Source organism: Mirounga angustirostris, unplaced genomic scaffold (genome assembly GCF_029215605.1).
Source record: "Mirounga angustirostris isolate CCGP_5_RB_7025 unplaced genomic scaffold, mMirAng1.0.hap1 SCAF_5, whole genome shotgun sequence".
Classification (NCBI taxonomy): Eukaryota; Metazoa; Chordata; class Mammalia; order Carnivora; family Phocidae; genus Mirounga; species Mirounga angustirostris.
Genome location: NW_026991713.1, coordinates 24,292,195 through 24,312,872, shown reverse-complemented (window position 1 = coordinate 24,312,872; position 20,678 = coordinate 24,292,195). Strand labels below are relative to the sequence as shown.

Here is a 20,678-nt window from a genome sequence, read left to right as displayed (position 1 = left end):
TTTTTTAAATTTTATTATGTTATGTTAATCACCATACATTACATCATTAGTTTTTGATGTAGTGTTCCATGATTCATTGTTTGTGTATAACACCCACTGCTCCATTCAATATGTGCCCTCTTTAATACCCATCACCAGGCTAACCCATCCCCCCACTACCCTCCCCTCTAGAACCCTCAGTTTGTTTCTCACAGCCCATAGTTTCTCATGGTTCGTCTCGATTTTTTTTTTTTTTTTTTTAAAGTAGGCTCCACATTCCCAGTGTGGAACCCAGTGCAGGGCTTGAACTCACAACCCTGAGATCAAGGGTGGGACACCCAATTGACTGAGCTACCCAGGTGCCCCAGGGCAAGGAATTTTTACTACCGGCTTTTAAAAAAAAATCGTGTATGTCTTAGTTCATTCAATTCAATTCAATAAACATTTATTGATCTCTGTTATGGTCCCATACAAGGTACTACATATGCAAATTAAGTCTTAGAGCTGCCCCAAAGGAGTTCAAGGTTTGGTATATTTTAATCATAAACTCATTATCTTTCTAGTTCAGATATAATGAGTTATATATATTTTTTTTAAGATTTTATTTATTTATTTGAGAGAGAGAATGAGAGAGAGAGAGCACAGAGAGGGGGGAAGGTCAGAGGGAGAAGCAGACTCCCTGCTGAGCAGGGAGCCCGATACAGGACTCGATTCTGGGACTCCAGGATCATGACCTGAGCTGAAGGCAGTCGCTTAACCAACTGAGCCACCCAGGCGTCCCTAGTTATAGTTTTCTTTTGAAAAGAGCCAAATAACTGATTTGAGAGGAGATGTATTCATTATACTCATGGTATCTATTGATACAGTGTGATGTTCTCTTGGTTTCTTTATGTCTCTCTTTCCTCCTTGTTTATATCCTTTCCTAGCTCCCTACTCCCTCTCCCCTTACAATTCATCCCCCTCCCCATTCTTTATTATTTTAACACAGAAAATTTAAAAGGATAGTAGTAGAATTTACTTCATAGAGTTGTCATGAAGATTAAATGAATTGGTATAAATCTTAGTCTGTATGGGCTACCATAACAAAAATACCATAGACAGGGTGGCTTAAACATGGAACACTTACTTCTCACAGTTCTGGAGGTTGAGAAATCCAAGATCAAGGCACCAGCAGATTTGGTGCCTGGTGAGGGTCCACCTCCTGGTTCATAAGATGGCTGTCTTTGCATTGTGTCATTGCTCGGCAGAAAGAAAGTGACAGACTCTGGAGTCCCTCTTTTTTTTTTTTTTTTTTTTTTTTAAATATTTTATTTGACAGAAACACAGCGAGAGAGGGAACACAAGTAGGGGAGAGGGAGAAGCAGGCTTCCCGCCAAGCAGGGAGCCCCATGCGGGGCCCGATCCCAGGACCCCGGGATCATGACCTGGGCCGAAGGCAGACGCTTAACGACTGAGCCACCCGGGCGCCCCCTCTGGAGTCCCTCTTATAAGAGTACTATTTTTGCTCTTGAGACCTTCACCCTCATGTCTAATTACCTCCTAAAGGCCCCACCTCCCAATATTATCACATTGGGAGTTAGAATTTCAACACAGGAATTTTGGGTAGACACAAACATTCAGTCCATTGCAGTAGGTATATAAAGCTCTTAGAATGTTCCATGGCACATGTTAAATGCTATATAGCTGTGTCTATATGTGTATCTTATTCTTACCATTACTTTACCATTTTTGTTTTCAGAATGTTCAGCCTGATAAAGAAATCGTTGTGGACATGATAATGTTCCTATGGCAGAAATGCAAATTAGGAATTCAGCGGATCAATATGCCCAGAAATGACTATGCAAAATTCACCCAGAAAATCAGTACTAATAAAGTACTCCTTTTTGTTTCCTTTCACTTGCTTTTTATTACTGCTAATTTAAGTTGTGATACACACTTCAAATCTAAATTTTCCCTATTTATCTACCTGCATAACTACCATTCTTTAAATGTGGTGCTGACTGAGCCTTTTTCTAAGTGTATTCTCTGCACTTCTGTGTTGTACATAGGGTACATGGGCTTGGTTTTTACCATGTACTCTGAAAAGGTAATGAAGTGAAAAAGTAATGTTGTTTCCTCATTTTAGTTCCCAAAGTGTGATGGCTAATTTCATGTGCTAAGCTTTGAAAGAGAGCTTTGAAGGCACCTAGCATGGAGCCTGAAACACCTGCCTCCCCTTCGCTGTTTTGTAAGACTTTGATAGTGATCACAACAGCTGCTTTGTGAGGGGAGAATGAGAACTTTGAGGATACTGATCATCTTTACTAATACGTTAAAAAAAGATGATAAATTTTCCATTATGGCTATAGATATGCAGATTGTAAGCTTAGGTGAATCTTCTTTATGAGTTTATAGAAACAGATTCATTAGGATCATTGATGTTTATAATTAAGATGTACTAATAAGGGGGTGTTTACCTGTCTAACATTTCCATATGTTTAGAAGATGATGACTTCAAGGAAGTCCTAAGTTTAAAAAAATATGACTCAACAATGTAATATTTTAATTGATTTTCTCTTTTTAGTGGGTTTATCTTCTGTGGCAGATAAATGAAGTAATTCACTGCTATAAAATGGAAGACATTGATGTTGTGGTGGTAGCAGAGGTCACGTTGCGATTAAGTGAAATATTGGAGTTATTAGGAAACCCACGAAGAAAATTTAAAAAATCTCTAGGTAATACAATGAATGAAAAAGTATGAAGTTACTAATATACGTATACACATATGAATGTGTAAGTATAAATTGGAATACAGAATAACTACTGTGAATGGAAGCTAGGCATTTCAGTACTATGCTTCCTTGATGATTTATAACCAGAGACAGAAATAACAGAGGTTATTAACAACCAAGGGAATGTTAAAAAGAGGTCATATGCTGTATGGTTCCGTGGCAGGTAAGTGTATTTTGTCTTCCCCTCACTCATGTACTCCCCTTCTCCATTCCTCATTACCACTTTCACCTCTCTTCCTCTTCCCCATTCTTTCTTTTTTACTTTTCACTCCTCCTTTTTATCCCCTTTCCTCCTCTGCCATTTCCCGATAGAGTGTATGCTGCTTGAAGGAAGAGAACAAGTTTTGGTTGCCATTATATTTTTGGTACCCACCACACTGCCCCACACAGACTGGTAACTTAAATAAATGTCTGTTGAATGGATCAGTGTTTTACATATTATCTCCTTTTTAATTTTCTCTTATCTTCTGATTCCCTCCTTTTAAAATTTGTTGTCTTCACTTATTTTATTTCTCCTCTTCTTTTCCCCCTTTCCTCTTATCTTCCTCTTTTTTGTTCTCATTTCCTACCCACTCCCCACTCTCTCTGCCCCAGTCCCTTTCTGCCAGCATTCTTCTCCTTCCAGAAGTTTCCTTCTCTCAAAGGACAACCTTATGCTCTGACCTTCTTTCTTCAGCATGTGGTTGAACCCTTGAACCATCTGTTTTAAAAAGTAACCCATATGTAGGTAGTAAGGTGGGGGTGTGGTTAGTGGGTGTTTACTTTCCTATTTCACCCCTCTTACGTAGTGTGTATGACATTTGAGGGACTTTGTCGTAAAGTAATTATCATAGTAATTGTTTTCCCAGAGATTCATTAATCAGGCTCTGCTGTCCTCAGTTATTGAGTGTGGCTTAGCAGATGGAAGTTTAGAGCCATGGTTCTCAAATTTTGATTGGCATCAGTATCACTTGGGAACTTGTTAAAAATACAAAGGCCCAGATCCTGTCCTACTTCATCTAGCCTGGGCCTTTCTAGTCTTTATTAGTTTATCTGGTGATTTTGATACACATCAAAGTTTGAGAACTACTGGCTAAAGGTCTCTGGCTCTCTAATACATTCAATGGTCTGAAGTCCTATTTTTTTTGAAATGTCCTGTCTTAAAATGCCTTTTCCTTTTTTAAAATTTTTATTATGCAGAATTTCAAATAGAGAGAGATGGAATAAATTACCCTGTACCTATTATCCAGTACCAATATTATGAACATTTTGCCAATCTTAATTTCATTTCTTACTGTAACACATTTTTTCCTCTGGGGTGTTTTAAAGCAGACATAATGTCATTTCACCAGTAAATACCTCAATGTGTGTGTGTGTGTGTGTGTGTGTTGGTTTGTCTATGTAACAGATAAAGATTTTGTTTTGTTTTACAAAACTATAATGCCATTATTACTATACTTTACAAAATAAGGGGAAAATTCCTATGTCCCTGACTATATAAAAATTTCTTAAGTTGCAGGGTGCCTGGGTGGCTCAGTCATTAGGCATCTGCCTTGGTCTCAGGTCACGATCCCAGGGTCCTGGGATCGAGCCCCGCATCGGGCTTCCTGCTCTGCAGAAAGCCTGCTTCTCCCTCTCCCACTCCCCCTGCTTGTGTTCCCTCTCTTGCTGTTTCTCTCTCTCTGTCAAATAAATAAATAAATAAATAAATCTTTAAAAAAAAAAATCCTAAGTTGGCTTGTTCCAATCAGGATCCAAATAAGCCCATGCATTTTACTTTCTTTCATTTTTCTTGAGTCTCTCTTTCTAATCTATAACAGTTCCTTTCCTCCTCTCCCTTTCAAGCCATTTATTTTTTTGAAGACATTGATTTGTCATCTTGTAGGATTCCCCACATTCTGGATTTGGCTCTTTGTGTCTTTGTGGTATTAACTTGTTTCTCTACTTGGTAGTTGGATCTAGAGGCTTGTTTAGATTCAAGTGATATCTTATCAAAAACAATTCCTGCCAATATCTTATACACTTGGCAAGAATACTTCATAGGTGGTGCTGTTTACTCCCTGTTGTGTTGAATCAGGAAGCATATAATGCCTAGTTATCCCACATGTTGTGTTGTAAAGACTTACCAGTGAGTTCAGCTATTGTCAGCCTGACCTTTTTCCTAGGTTGTTTTCCCCAGATGTAGATTCTGAGACAAGTTGTTGAGTGAAGTAGTTACCTAGGGAAGCAGGATGGTGGTGTGGAGAAGTGAGACAGAAAATGAAAAGAAGGCAATACAAAGTACAGTAAGTTAAGGAGAAGGCTACTTTTGTAGGTTTAGGACTTTTTCCCATGAGAGACCTCTAGGAGACTGTATAGAACCTGCCCCAGAGAGCTGGGAGGTTGAGATATTTATACAACTTTTATCTGTCATTGATTGAAGGCTACTGGAGGAGTGGGAGTGAGAAGCTGGAAAGGGCTTCAAACTTCTATCATTCCTCCTGCACTTAACTATATTGAATTCTTAAGTGAAGAATTACTTCATCAGCTATTTGGTTACTCTGGCTATTTTTGATTGTGTGGTAGACATTATACTTGCCAAATATATTATAGAAATAACTTGAAGCCTTAGATGAGGTTAATGTTCTTCCAGAGAAGATTATGCTTGCTTTTACTAGATGCATGAAGACATTATTACTCTAGGATCCCATTAGTCCACTTTGAGAGATTAAGATAATTGGAAGCTGAGATGCTCTCCTGTTGACTTACTTTCCATTTACCCTAAGTCCTGGGATGCAGCCTCTTCTGGCTTCTTACTCTTAGTGTCCCTGGATCCTAATCTCTGTTGCTTTAGTTCTCAGGGCTGTCAGAAGCATTACTCAGCTTCTCAGCTTTCCATTTCAGAATTGACAAAAGTCCTCAGTTGGGGAGGTAGCTCTAATGCCATTCTTTATTCCCTGGGCTCTCTTCCCAAGATCCAGGTGATACTCTTTTCTCAAGATCCTAGCTCTATATTTATATTTTCATGATCTTCTTTGCTTACAGATGAAGAAATAAAGTTTTTTCAGCTTTTTTTTTTTTTTAAAGATTTTATTTATTTGACAGAGAGAGACACAGTGAGAGAGGGAACACAAGCAGGGGGAATGGGAGAGAGAGAAGCAGGCTCCCCATGGAGCAGGGAGCCTGATGCGGGGCTCGATCCCAGGACCCTGGGATCATGACCTGAGCCGAAGGCAGACGCTTAACAACTGAGCCACCCAGGCGCCCCTCAGCTTTTCTAGTGGTCTCTAGTCAGGAGAATTTTTCCAGGTTACCTGTTATTGAAAACAAAAGGCCCAATGATTACTTTTTTTTTAAAAGTCTATTTCTTATTCAATTTTATTTTGTTTATTATTACTTTTGGGAGACTATTGTTTTGGTGTATTTTATACTCTGTTTAATTATAAATTAAATGCAATTTGTTGATTCTTTGCTAAAGTGTTTCATTTCTAAAGAACTAATTGATATTGGAGCATGATCCATTTATAAATAGAAAATCTATGTTTATGTAGTGAGGGGTTGTCCCCGTTTAGATATATAAGTTCTTATAACTTTTCCAACATTAGTTATTGGATAACTAATCCAATAATCTTATTGGCACATAAAACACAAAGTACAAGTCATTCTTGTATATTAATTATGACAATCTGATTCAAAATGTTTATTGGACTGTTGATTAAGTAATGGATTATTTAGTTTAAATTATTGAGTACATTTTAAAATAGGAAACTAGAATTGCCATATATTTATGATTTATTTTTATTTCACTCAAACCAGCCTTGTCTGATATTTGTGCAAATTCATAAGGCTTTTACACTGTTTTGTGAATGCTTTTCAATGGACTTTATAGACTATATAGAAAGACCAGTCTCTTTACCATTATATTACCTTGTTAATAATCAAGATTTTTAATTTTGTTTGTTGTACTGCAAGATACTTTTAAATTAACTTATATAAAGACAAAATGTAATTATATGGAAGAAATAATTTTGTATTTAGTCACCTTCTAAGTGTTGAATCATTTCTAAAATCATGAGTAATCAAAAAGGTAACCAATTTGGCATAACATTTTTTAGGATTATGATTCACTGCTATGTTTACATTTTTTTCCTTCCTCCTCTTCTTTCCTCTGGTCCTTCCTTCTTTCCCTTTGTTTCTTCTCTCCTTCTCACTCCTCTTCTTCCTACTTTTACCCCTTTCACTTCCTCCTCTTCCTCCTCCTCTTCCCTTCCTTCCTCTTCTGTTACTTCCTTCCTTCTTTTCCTCCCCCCCCCCCCCCCACAGAGATACCTTTAAGAAAAGGAACTGGTGAATCCTTTGGTATTTCGAGAGGGAACGTAGAAATTCTTCCAATACTAAAGGTATTGCAAAAATATTTTAGAAAATACAATTAAAAACATGAATTTAGATTTTCAGATAATATTAAATTTGTAAATATGTAATGGTTAATTATAGAAATAATTTTGAATATTTAATATTTGAGAATTTATAGTGTTTACATACATTGAAAACTACAGGGGACATTTTCTACCTTTTGCTTTTACTGTAGAAAAAAAATCCCAATCAGCTTTAAAAATAACCTAGTAAATTATCTTAAAAGGATTTGTAGTTACATTACCACTGGTATTTTGAATGTGTTGTGATTCATAGACTCATGGAGCAGAGAGGTCCTGCTCAGCATATTCCTCTGGCAGATTCAATGAGTTTTACTTGTTGAAAAGATACTTAGAACAGTCCCTGGCACTGGGGCAAGTTCTTAGTGATTGTTACCTTAAGAGAAGAAAGGGGGTGAGGGAGATAAATAGCTATTCCTCTTCTTGATTATGTTTTTCTTACAATATTTGAATTATTTCTGTCCATCAAAGATTGTGTTGTTCTATAGATCTGAATGGGAGTCTAGGGAACCATGTCATATATGTTATAAACACTCTTTTATTTATAGACAAGAACTAGAATAGCATTTTGTCAAGTCTGTCCTATGTGATGCTAATACTATGCTTCAGAAAAGGATGCCAGAGTCAAGTAACTTTGGGTGACTTTGGATGAAACACAACAGGTTCTTTACTATAAGACTTCTCAGAGGCCTTCATTTGCTTATGAGCATTGTGGTTTTCCAAGAAGATTACATGAAAATAAAACCCATTTTACGCCCTATGGAATAACTACTTAGGACACTAGTGTTCATGGACTACTGTTGAAAAATACTTTTCTAGAGAGGAAGCCAGTGATCTATATTTTTGTTTGATTAATTCAAAAATTGTAATTTTAAATTACAAAAGTTGTATTAACAGAGGATATTTTGAGGTATAAAAAGGGAAAAATCTGCAATTTCCCTATATAGACTGAAATATTATTTTTTTTATATTCTCTTCTAGTCTTTTTTATATTTTTTAGCATAGTAGCATTCTGATGTTTTTTTCCTAACATTATTTCATCAGCACTTTTCCTGTTGCTAAATGTTAATACTCATAATTGCTATATTTTCTCTGAAAAATCAATTTGAAATATATGTCATAAAATTATAAAGAATATTATAAGGTAGACCCATTTCCCCTTAAGAAACAATACATTATTAGTACAGTTGAAACTCCTCCACTAACTCCTTTGATCATATCACCTTTCTTCCTGCCTAGCAGAACTAGTATTCTAAATATAATGACTATAAATTCCAGGCATACTTTTATTATATATGTGTGTTTTTCCCAGAAAGTAGAGAGTATTGCTTTTAAATTTATATATATATAGTCATAGTGTGACTGCAGCTTGCTTTTTATCTCAGTATTGTGTTTGTGAGATTCACTCCAGTTGATTTGTGGTAGTCATAGTGATGATTTTTGCTACACATCTAACTTGCTCAAGATTTGCATAGTAAGTAGATTTGAACTTAGGTGTATTGCCTTCAACGTCCAGGTATTTAGTCACTATGCTATGTTTGATTTAAAAAAAAAAAGTGTCTTCAGGATACTTGTATAAAAGATACTTTTCTAATACATAAAATATGCAAGTCCTGTAACTGGGTACCAATCAAATATCATGAATATACTGGAGGACTGGGGGATCATTCTGAATTTACTTTCTTCTAATGATAGGTTTTAGGGAATGCAATTTTGAGTTCTTTATGTAGCATTGTGTCTTGAGAGAGCTAGAGTTGAGAAATCTTAAATTGGGGACAGTATGTTTGAAATTCACAAGAGATTGAGGAGGCATAATAGCTGTCTGCCAAGGTTTTTCCAGGGATCACTTATAGTGCTTGCTAAATATACATCTTCCTATTTCTCACTTAAGGCATATGGAATCATAATTTCAGTTGTGGTGTGTTAAAAGTTTATAATTACAGGTATTTTCCTCTTAAAATTCCCCCAGGTAGATTCTTTTTTTTTTTTTTTTTTTTAAGATTTTATTTATTTATTTGAGAGAGAGAGAATGAGAGAGAGAGCACATGAGGGGGGGAGGGTCAGAGGGAGAAGCAGACTCCCTGCCGAGCAGGGAGCCCGATGTGGGACTCGATCCAGGGACTCCAGGATCATGACCTGAGCCGAAGGCAGTTGCTTAACCAACTGAGCCACCCAGGCGCCCCGTTTCTTTTTTTTTTTTTAAGATTATTTATTTATTTATTTGAGAGAGAGTGAGAACAAGCAGGGGGAGTGGCAGAGGGAGAGGGAGAAGCAGGTTCCCTGTGTGGGGCTTGATCCCAAGACCCCAGGATCATGATCTGAGCCCAAGGCAGACGCTTAACTGACTGAGCCACCCAGGCACCCTCCCCAGATAGATTCTTAAGGAAACTAGAATTTCAGAATCACTGGCTTAGTGAGCCAGCACTTATTCTCTGAGGCTTCATAGGGCAGGAATAAGAATAGTAATAGAAGTTACAAAGTGCTAGATTTTAGCTTCAGGTGGAAAATTTCTGGCAATTAAAGCCACTAAATAAAATGAGTTTCATAGAAGGTGGCAGTTTTCCCAAATGAAGCTGAAGACCGTTTATGAACTATTGATACTCTTATTTAAATTAGGAAAATGTGCCCTTTCCTTGATATGATTTATTACCATATGCTGGGAAATTGCCGAAATAAATACAGGTCTGTGATGATAACAGCATGAATGGCACCCCCTAAAATTGTGCGATAGACAACCTGCCCAGCAGTACTGTGGCATATGGTAGATGTAGTACAGGTGGTTCGTTGGTGTGACCTAAGGATTCACCAGATGGTGTTGGAAGACCCAGAGTTGAATCTTTCTTTTTTAATTTAATTTTATTATGTTATGTTAATCACCATACATCATTAGTTTTTGATGTAGTGTTCCATGATTCATTGTTTGCGTATAACACCCAGTGCTCCATTCAACACGTGCCCTCTTTAATACCCATCACCAGGCTAACCCATCCCCCCACTCCCCTCCCCCTAGAACCCTCAGTTTGTTTCTCAGAGTCCATAGTCTCTCATGGTTCGTCTCCCCCCTCCGATTTCCCCCCCTTCATTTTTCCCTTCCTACTATCTTCTTCTTCTTTTTTTTGACATACAATGTATTATTTGTTTCAGAGGTGCAGGTCTGTGATTCATCAGTCTTACACAATTCACAGTGCTCACAATAGCACATACCCTCCCCAATGTCTATCACCCAGCCACCCCATCCCTCTCACCCCCCACCACTCCAGCAACCCTCAGTTTGTTTCCTGAAATTAAGAATTCCTCATATCAGTGAGATCATATGATACATGTCTTTCTCTGATTGACTTATTTTGCTTAGCATAATACCCTCTAGTTCCATCCATGGTTTTTTTTTATTTTGATGGCTGCATAATATTCCATAGTATATATATACCACATCTTCTTTATCCATTCATCTGTTAATGGACATCTTGGCTCTTTCCATAGTTTGGCTATTGTGGACATTGCTGCTATAAACATGGGGGTGCATGTACCCCTTCAGATCACTCCATTTGTATCTTTGGGGTAAATACCCAGTAGTGCAATTGCTGGGTTGTAGGGTAGCTCTATTTTCAACTTTTTGAGGAACCTCCATACTGTTTTCCAGAGTGGTTGCACCAGCTTGCATTCCCACCAACAGTGTAGGAGGGTTCCCCTTTCCCAGAGTTGAATCTTGACTCTTAAATTGACAGTGTGATCTTGAGCAAATTATTTCATCTGTTTGAATGTAAGTGTCCTCATCTGTAAAATTATAACAATAGAACCAATTCTACTGGTATTATTTAAGTTACTTAGTGTAAATGAGGTATTGGTAATGTTGCAGAAACCAGTACCTGCCTGGCACATGGTAGCTACTCAGTTTTTCTCTTATGTTTTATGTAGAGCACTGAATCTTAACTTAGGGTCTCAGACCCATCTGGAGGGGAGTGAAGTGGAGAGAAGTGAGAATTTATTGTAAGGAGAATCCAAAATCTTTATGCTCACCTATCAGAGATTGTAGGTGGGATAAATTATACATCTTGCATATATACATGCAACTATTTAAAAAAAAATGAGGTGTTTATTGTAATCACATTCAAAGCTTATTTAAAAGTTTTACTGAATACATAGCAGCTAGTTCTCTCAATAAATGTATTATAAAATTACAATAATTAGTAGGTATCTACCTCATAGGATAATGGCAATTAAAAAATTAGTCCCTGTAAAGCATTTAGTCCAGTATCTGGAACATAGTTTAATTAAATGTTAGCTAAAATAATGACAAAAATAACAAAAGTGATACTGATGGTGATGATGTTGATGAGAGAATGTAGGTGTGTGTGGAGGAGGGTCTTTGAAATTTTTTGGTGTTAAAAAGGCATCCTTAGAGACTTCTGTTTCTGGGAAAAGGGCAAACTGGGTGAGCTGAAAACCCTGTTCTACAAAGCATCTAGAAATTTTGGGCAGAATTGAAAAAATATCCTCAAGCACATTGTGGTGCTCACAAGAAAGTAAGATAAATTCCAGGGGCCAAGAAAGGGGAACTGAAAACTAGAATGGTCATTTTATGAGTAGATGCTGCAGTTGGTTGATGGGCTCAGTTATAAAAAAGGTCAGATTAACAGCCATTCAGTGACAAGATATGAAGTGTGGGCACATGAAAGATGGGGGTTTGGAACTGAGACTTACACATTAAAATTATGACCTCCAAAAGACCACATTCTAGAGAAGGGAGACCAGAAGAAAACCAATCTGCCTGTTTGTATGGGGAGGTATCTCCACATGGGTACTGGAGGTGGGTGGGTGGGAGAGAGTCTTTCTTCCTAATGATTTATAATCCTGGGCCTGCTTTCACGTGAGTAGGTCTGTTTTTTGAATTTACATTACTTGAGTTGCATGAGAACCTCCCTGGGCCTGTGATTCTTGAATGGAGATATATATCTATATATCTTTGAATGGATGTGTGTAATCAAATTGTTTATATTCCAGGAAAGCAAGGATGATTTAACATTAGAAAATATAATGCAGTACACCGCATTAGCAGACGAAAGGAAGAAATACGACTACCTCACTAGATAAAAAAGATGGAACAACAACATTTGACAAAATTCAACAGCCATCTTTAAAAAATAACTCTTAAGTCAGGAATAGAGAACTTTTTTTCCCATAAAGGGTATCATTCAAAGACCTGTAATGAATGTTATACCTATAGTAAAAGATTAAAAGCAATCCCTTTATTCTGAGGTAATGACATAGGATATCTGTCATTCTTCTGTTCAACATGTCCTAGAGATCTTAGTCAGCTGAGAAAGAAAGCAGATAAAAAAGGCATAAGGACTGTAAAGCAAATACCAGCCTTGTCTCAATCCACAGACTAGTACAATGCATTACACATTTTTAGTAATAGCAATCTAAATGCCCATCGGTAGAAGAGTGGATAAGTATATTGTGACATGTTCCTCAGCATCACACTATTTCACTGTGGCCGTAAGGATGAATGAATTAGTGTGGGCTTGAACTAGAGTCAGCTTGGCATCCTTGCCCTTCCCTTCTTTAGTCACCTTTGTGTCACAGGGGAAAAGCTGGAACTGCAATTCCCAGCATCTCATTTCTACGTGCTTCTAGGTTAGTCTTCCAATGAGGAGCATTTGCAGGAATGTATAATGAAGGGAAGACAGAGTTCTTACTTGGCAGTGGCAGATGGAAGAAGTTTATTTACCAGAGGTGCTGAGCAAGCTCTTGCAATTCACTTGGCGCACATGGTGTGACAGACACTCGCAGCTGTTGTCAGCTGCTCCTTGATTCTTAGATTCACAGAGGCTTGTGCATGCAGCCAAATTGTCACTGGCAGCTTCCTTGGCCTTTGTTCCCCCAGTCGTTCCAACAGTGATAGACACCTCTAATTCTGTGTATCCAATCTCTTTCTGCTTGAGAGTATCTCCAGTTGTTCTGTGTTCCTAACCAAACTCTGACACATTGAGTTACATACACCAGCATGAAAAAATTGCAACAACATATGTTTGAGCCTATAAAGTGAACTGCAAAATTTTCTGACAGAATTAAAAAGTAGGCAAGCAATATTGCATATTGTTAATAGATACATACACATGTGGTAAAAGTTTAAAAACACGCCAAAGAATGGTAAAAACCAAAGCACAGTGGCTTCCTTTAGGAGCAGAGAAAAGGATTGTCATGTGGACAGTTCTATAGAGGATTTCAGTTATCTGCATGTATGTGTTTGCTTTATTTCCAAAAAATTTTCTGGAGAAATACGTGAAATTTGAAAGTTTGAACAAAACTGGATGCTTGTTATATTATTCTCTGTATTTGTCTATCAGAATAATTAGAATGTAAAGGTATTTAGTTTTTGAAAATCATGATATACGCCATTGGATTTGATGGCCTCTACATCTAAATTTCCAGCTCTGAGATTTAAAAAAAAAAAATTAACTTTCAAAATGAAGTGTGTGAAAATGACAAATTATGAGGGTTGTATTTTAAAAATTTACCTATACATTTGGTACAGTCAGAATTTTGAAAACCATAAAAGGAAGATATATACATATTTACGAAAAGCTTAATTTATATTTAGAAAAATGATGAATTGTATTTATTATTTCACTTTTATCAGTAGTACTCCACATTTAATCAAAGACAGATACACTGAGTAAAAAATATAACATTGTAGATATTGGATAGATTATTTCAATTTATTACTAGGTTTGAGTTATTATTGAAAGAAGTTTGAAAATGTTGTATGTGATTTTTCCTTACATGTTATTTTTCTGTTTTGTTTATAAAATTACTTTAGAAGAAACCCGTGGAACAGTTATTTTTGGCTTATGAACTTCTTGACAAAGCAATTGATGGAATAAACTTGAATTGCATGTTAACTACTTTGCCAAATGGATCATCAGTGATTGACCATTGCTATGCCAAGGTAAATGGGAAACTCTTACATGAAATTGAAGTGTTTGTTACTTAGCTAGGAAGAGGACTGGCTTTGCAAGTAGGTGAGTAAAGTGTGATTTGTGGTGGCCTCATTCTCATAGGCCAGAAATCTATTCCCCTCTTCCCAGAAGAAATGAAGGAGAGTGAGGAGTCTTTAAATTTGTTACTGAAGAGGCCACTGGTGAACTTGAAAAGCAGGTTTATTAGCATGTGAACCAGATTGCAAAGAGTTGAGAAATGAGCAGAATTTAATGGCGTAGAGTAAAATGCTAACTTGAGTGGTAATAGGATAGAGCTATTTTTAGTATGTTTTGATAACTGTATTTCTTTTTTATTTTTGCTTCAATCCTACCAAAGTACACCCAGGATATAGATGGAGACATGTGCAAACCAGTCACACCAAATTCTTTCATGATGGATTTGCATCTTGAACTAATTCAAGCCCAGCACCGGATAGCTGTTGTGCTTCTTGACCAATTGCAAGGTAGTAGTGATCAAAGCAAATAATTTGTTTTGCATCATTTTTAAGATAAGTTCAAGAATAGTAAATAATTTGTAAATTATGTTCTTGTTGGAGTGTTTTCCAGATAAATTTCATTCTTTTCTTTTCCCTGCTTAATATCAATAGATACCTTTCATTATTGCTTTATATCCTGCATAGCAAATCAATTAGTATACTTCTAAAAAATTAATTTTGTTTGAGTTATAGTCAATTACTGATATTTTGTTAATTCAATCAAGCAAATATAATTATTGAGTACCTATTAAGATCCAGGAACCATATTATGTTTAGTATAAATAAGATAAAACCTCTAATTTTGAGCTTCTAGTAAGTAAGCCAATTGTAACAGTTGAGATTAATAAATGTAACAGAAGTGGGCTCAGTTTCTGTTGTAGGCACACAGAAGAGGAGTATCTATAATAAACAAGAGTTAGGGATGGCTTCCTGGGAGAAGTGATAGTTGACCAGAAGGCTAGAAAATATCTTTATGAAGAATGAAAAGGAAACAGTCATTTGGATAGAGAAACTAGTCTTTAGCAAACTGGAAAGCAACAATTGCATGGTGCAGTTTAGGAACTGCTGGAATTCTCTTATGGCTAGAATAAAGAGCACACATGAGAGTACGACACAGATAAGCCTAGCAATGTAGATCACAGTTAAATCTTGAATAGCTAAGGGGTTTATATTTATCCTTGAAGCTATTGAAAAACTTAGAAAGACAGCTCTGACATAATGTCAGAGCACACATGACTTGGATCTAAGTTTTTTTGGCCTCATTATTAGATAAAGACTTCAAAACATTTTTTAAAAAGATGTCAATAGTAATACTAGTGTGCATACAGATAATACATTTACTCGTTTCAAAATAAGATTTAACGTCATTATGTATAAAAATTAAGGTTAAATTTTGATAAAGCCAAGTTACTCTTGGCAGGATTATATAGCCAGTATTCATTCAACAACTACTCCATTATAAATTACTGACTAATTATAGAATAGTACTAAGTGTTCTAGCCTAATACAACCTCTGATTTCTGTCTAAAGCATTCTAATTTGAAGGGATACATGCACCCTGATGTTTATAGCAGCATTAACAAAAGTAGCCAAATTATGGAAAGGGCCCAAATGTCCATCAACTGATGAATGGATAAAGAAGATGTGGTATATGTATATAATGGAATATTACTCAGCCATAAAAAAGAATGAAATCTTGCCATTTGCAATGACATGAATGGAGCTAGAGATAGAGTCTTATACTAAGCTAAGTAAGTCAGTCAGAGAAAGACAAATACCGTATGATTTCATTCATGTGTGGAATTTAAGAAACAAAACAAACCATCATAGGGGAAAAAAAGAGAGCAGCAAACCAAGAAACAGGCTCTTAACTGTAGAGAACAAACAGATAGTTACTAGAGGGGAGGTGGATAGGAATGGGTTAAATAGGTGATCCAGATGAAGGAGTACACGTGTTGTGATGAGCACCTGGTGTTGTATATAAGTGTTGAATCACTAAATTGTACACCTGAAACTAATAATACACTGTATGTTAACTAACTGGAATTTAAATAAAAACCTAAAAAAAAAATATTCAGATGTCACATCATATATACAACTAAATAGATTTAATCAAATGCTAGGTAATTAATTAATTTTTGAGTGCAAACTTTTTTCCCCAGGTTATTGAGACATAATTGACAGATAACATTATGTAAGCATAAGGTGTACAAATGTGTTGATTTTATACACTAATATATTGCAAAATTATTACCATTATAACGTTAGCTAACACTTCTATCATGTCACATAATTGCCACTTCTTTTTTGTGGGACGAGCACTTAAGATTTACTCACTTAGCAACTTTCAAGTGTATACTACAGTATTATTAATTATAATCACCATGATGTACATGAGATCCCTAGAACTGTATATACCTTTTGACCGACATATGTCCATTTCCTTCCACTTCCCCTCTAGCCCCTGGTAACCACCACTCTACTCTCTGTTTCTATGAATTCAGCTTTCTTAGATTCTACATGTAAGTGATATCATACAGCATTTGTCTGACTTATTTCATTTAGTATCATGCCTTCAAGGTCCATCCATGTTATTGCAAATGCCAGGATTTCCTTCTTTCTCATGGCTGAATAATATTCCATGATATATATACACACACTCACATACACACACACACACCACATATTCTTTATACATTCATTCATTGATAGATACTGTTTACATATCTTGGCTATTGTGAATAATGCTGCAGTGAACATGGGAGTGCAGATATCTCTTTGAGACCTTATTTTCATTTCCTTTGGAGATACACCCAGAAAGGATTGCTGGATTGTATAGTAGTTCTGTTTTTAATTTTTTAAAAAAGATTTATTTATTCATTTTTAGGGAGGGAGGGGGAGAGAGAGAGAAAGAGAGAGAGCAGGGGGTGAAGAGGGGCACAGGGAGGGAATCTCAGGCAGATTCCCCACTGAGCGCGGAGTCAGACTCGGCTCTTGATCTCAGGACCCTGAGATCATGACCTGAGCCAAAATCAAGAGTCAGACGCTTAACTGACTGAGCCACCCAGGCACCCCTGTTTTTAATTGTTTGATGAACTTCCATAGTGTTTTCCACAGTGACTGAACCAATTTCCATTCCCACCAACAGTGTGCAAGGGTTTCCTTTGTTCCACATCCTCGTCAACATTTGTTATCTCTTGTCTTTTTGATGATAGCTATTCTAACAGATGTGAAATGGTACCTTGTTTGTCTCCCTCTCTGGTTTCATCTTGTTTATTTTTCCCTCCCTTCCCCTATGATCCTCTGTCTTGTTTCTCAAATTCCTCATATCAGTGAGATCATATGATACTTGTCTTTCTCTGATTGACTTATTTCACTTAGCATAATATTCTCTAGTTCCATCCATGGCATTGCAAATGGCAAGATTTCATTCCTTTTGATGGCTGCATACTATTCCATTGTATATATATACCACATCTTCTTTATCCATTCATCTGTTGATGGACATCTAGGCTCTTTCCATAGTTTGACTATTGTGGACATTGCTGCTATAAACATTGGGGTGCATGTGCCCCTTTGGATCACTACCTTTGTATCTTTGGGGTAAATACCCAGTAGTGCAATTGCTGGGTCATAGGGTAGCTCTATTTTCAACTTTTTGAGGAACCGCCATACTGTTTTCCAGAGTGGCTGCACCAGCTTGCATTCCCACCAACACTGTAGGAGGGTTCCCCTTTCTCTGCATCCTCGCCAACATCTGTTGTTTCCTGACTTGTTAATTTTAGCCATTCTGACTGGTGGTATCTCATTGAGGTTTTGATTTGGATTTCCCTGATGCTGAGCGATGTTGAGCACTTTTTCATGTGTCTGTTGGCCATTTGGATGTCCTCTTTGCAGAAATGTCTGTTCATGTCTTCTGCCCATTTCTTGATTGGATCATTTGTTCTTTGGGTTTTGAGTTTGATAAGTTCTTTATAGATTTTGGATACTAGGCCTTTATCTGAGGTGTCATTTGCAAATATCTTCTCCCATTCTGTCAGTTGTCTCTTGGTTTTGTTGACTGTTTCTTTTGCTGTGCAAAAGCTTTTTATCTTAATGAAGTCCCAGTAGTTCATTTTTGCCCTTGCTTCCCTTGCCTTTGGCAATGTTTCTAGGAAGAAATTGCTGTGGCTGAGGTCGAAGAGGTTGCTGCCTGTGTTCTCCTCTAGGATTTTGATGGACTCCTGTCTCACATTTAGGTCTTTCAACCATTTTGAGTCTATTTTTGTGTGTGGTGTAAGGAAATGGTCCAGTTTCATTCTTCTGCATGTGGCTGTCCAATTCTCCCAACACCATTTGTTGAAGAGACTTTTTTCCATTGGACATTCTTTCCTGCTTTGTCGAAGATTAGTTGACCATAAAGTTGAGGGTCCATTTCTGGGCTCTCTATTCTGTTCCATTGATCTATGTGTCTGTTTTTGTGCCAGTACCATACTGTCTTGATGATGACAGCTTTGTAATAGAGCTTGAAGTCCGGAATTATGATGCCACCGGCTTTGCTTTTCTTTTTCAACGTTCCTCTGGCTGTTCGGGGTCTTTTCTAGTTCCATACAAATTTTAGGATTATTAGTTCCATTTCTTTGAAAAACATTGATGGTATTTTGATAAGGATTGCATCAAAAGTGTAGATTGCTCTAGGTAGCATAGACATTTTCACAATATTTGTTCTTCCAATCCATGAGCATGGAAGGTTTTTCCATTTGTGTCTTCCTCAATTTCTTTTTTTTTATTAAAGATTTTATTTATTTATTTGACAGAGAGAGACACAGCGAGAGAGGGAATACAAGCAAGGGGAATGGGAGAGGGAGAAGCAGGCTTCCTGCGGAGCAGGGAGCCCGATGTGGGGCTCGATCCCAGGACCCTGGGATCATGACCTGAGCCGAAGGCAGACGCTTAATGACTGAGCCACCCAGGCGCCCTTCCTCAATTTCTTTCATGAGTATTCTGTAGTTTTCTGGGTACAGATCCTTTGCTGCTTTGGTTCGATTTATTCCTAGGTATATTATGGTTTTGGGTGCAATTGTAAATGGGATCGACTCCTTAATTTCTTTTTCTTCTGTCTTGTTGTTGGTGTATAGAAATGCCACTGATTTCTGTGCATTGATTTTATATCCTGCCACTTTACTGAATTCCTGTATGAGTTCTAGCAGTTTTGGGGTGGACTCTTTTGAGTTTTCCACATAAAGTATTATATCATCTGCAAAAAGTGAGAGTTTGACTTCTTTGCCGATTTGGATGCCTTTTATTTCTTTTTGTTGTCTGATTGCTGAGGCTAGGACTTCTAATACTATGTTGAATAGCAGTGGTGATAGTGGACATCCCTGCCGTGTTCCTGACCTTAGGGGGAAAGCTCTCAGTTTTTCCCCATTGAGTATGGTATTTGCTGTGGGTTTTTCATAGCTGGCTTTTATGATATTGAGGTATGTACCCTCTATCCCTACACTGTGAAGAGTTTTAATCAAGAAAGGATGCTGTACTTTGTCAAATGCTTTTTCTGCATCTATTGAGAGGATCATATGGTTCTTGTTCTTTCTTTTATTAATGTATTGTATCACATTAATTGCTTTGCGGATATTGAACCACCCTTGCAGCCCAGGAGTAAATCCCACTTGGTCGTGGTGAATAATCCTTTTAATGTACTGTTAGATCCTATTAGCTAGTATCTTGGTGAGAATTTTGGCATCCATGTTCATCAAGGATATTGGTCTGTAATTCTCTTTTTGGTTGGGTCTTTGGTTTTGAGATCAAAGTAATGCTGGCCTCATAGAATGAGTTTGGAAGTTTTCCTTCCATTTCTATTTTTTGAAACAACTTCAGAAGAATAGGTATTAGTTCTTTTTTAAATGTTTGGTAGAATTCCCTTGGGAAGCCATCTGGCCCTGGACTCTTGTTTGATGGAAGATTTTGATTACTGCTTCAATTTCCTTATTGGTTATAGGTTTGTTTAGGTTTTCTATTTTTCCTGTTTCAGTTTTGGTAGTTTATAGGGTTCTAGGAATGCATCCATTTCTTCCAGATTGCCTAATTTGTTGGCATGTTGCTCATAGTATGATCTTAAAATTGTTTGCGTTTTCTTGGTGTTGGTCATGAGCTCTCCTCTTTCATTTATGATTTTATTTATTTAGATCCTTTCTCTTTTCTTTTTGATAAGTCTGGCCAGGGGTTTATCAGTCTTATTAATTCTTTAAAGAACCAGCTTCTAGTTTTGTTGGTCTGTTCTACTATCTTTTGGTTTCTATTTCATTCATTTCTTTTTTTCCCCCAAGATTTTATTTATTTATTTGACAGAGAGAGAGAGGACAAGCAGGGGGAGTGGCAGGCAGAGGGAGAAGCAGGCTCCCCACTGAGCAAGGAGGCCGATGTGGGACTCTGTCCTAGGACCCTGGGATCATGACCTGAGCTGAAGGCAGACACTTAACCGACTGAGCCACCCAGTCATCCCTATTCCATTCATTTCTGCTCTAATCTTTATTATTTCCCTTCTGCTGCTTGGTTTAGGTTCTGTGTGCTGTTCTTTTT

At 37.1% G+C, this 20,678-nt stretch overlaps 1 protein-coding gene across 1 annotated transcript in view; it reads left to right on the top strand.

Annotated features, from left to right (window-relative positions):
* The window catches only part of CFAP54 (cilia and flagella associated protein 54), a 295,241-nt gene that overhangs the window by 43,050 nt on the left and 231,513 nt on the right, over positions 1–20,678 (top strand). Inside the window, exons 13-17 of the mRNA XM_064590760.1 lie at positions 1,718–1,852; positions 2,543–2,693; positions 7,032–7,108; positions 13,965–14,093; positions 14,462–14,588. Of these exons, the coding sequence (XP_064446830.1) occupies positions 1,718–1,852; positions 2,543–2,693; positions 7,032–7,108; positions 13,965–14,093; positions 14,462–14,588 (619 nt within the window). The remainder of the gene's footprint in view (positions 1–1,717; positions 1,853–2,542; positions 2,694–7,031; positions 7,109–13,964; positions 14,094–14,461; positions 14,589–20,678) is intronic.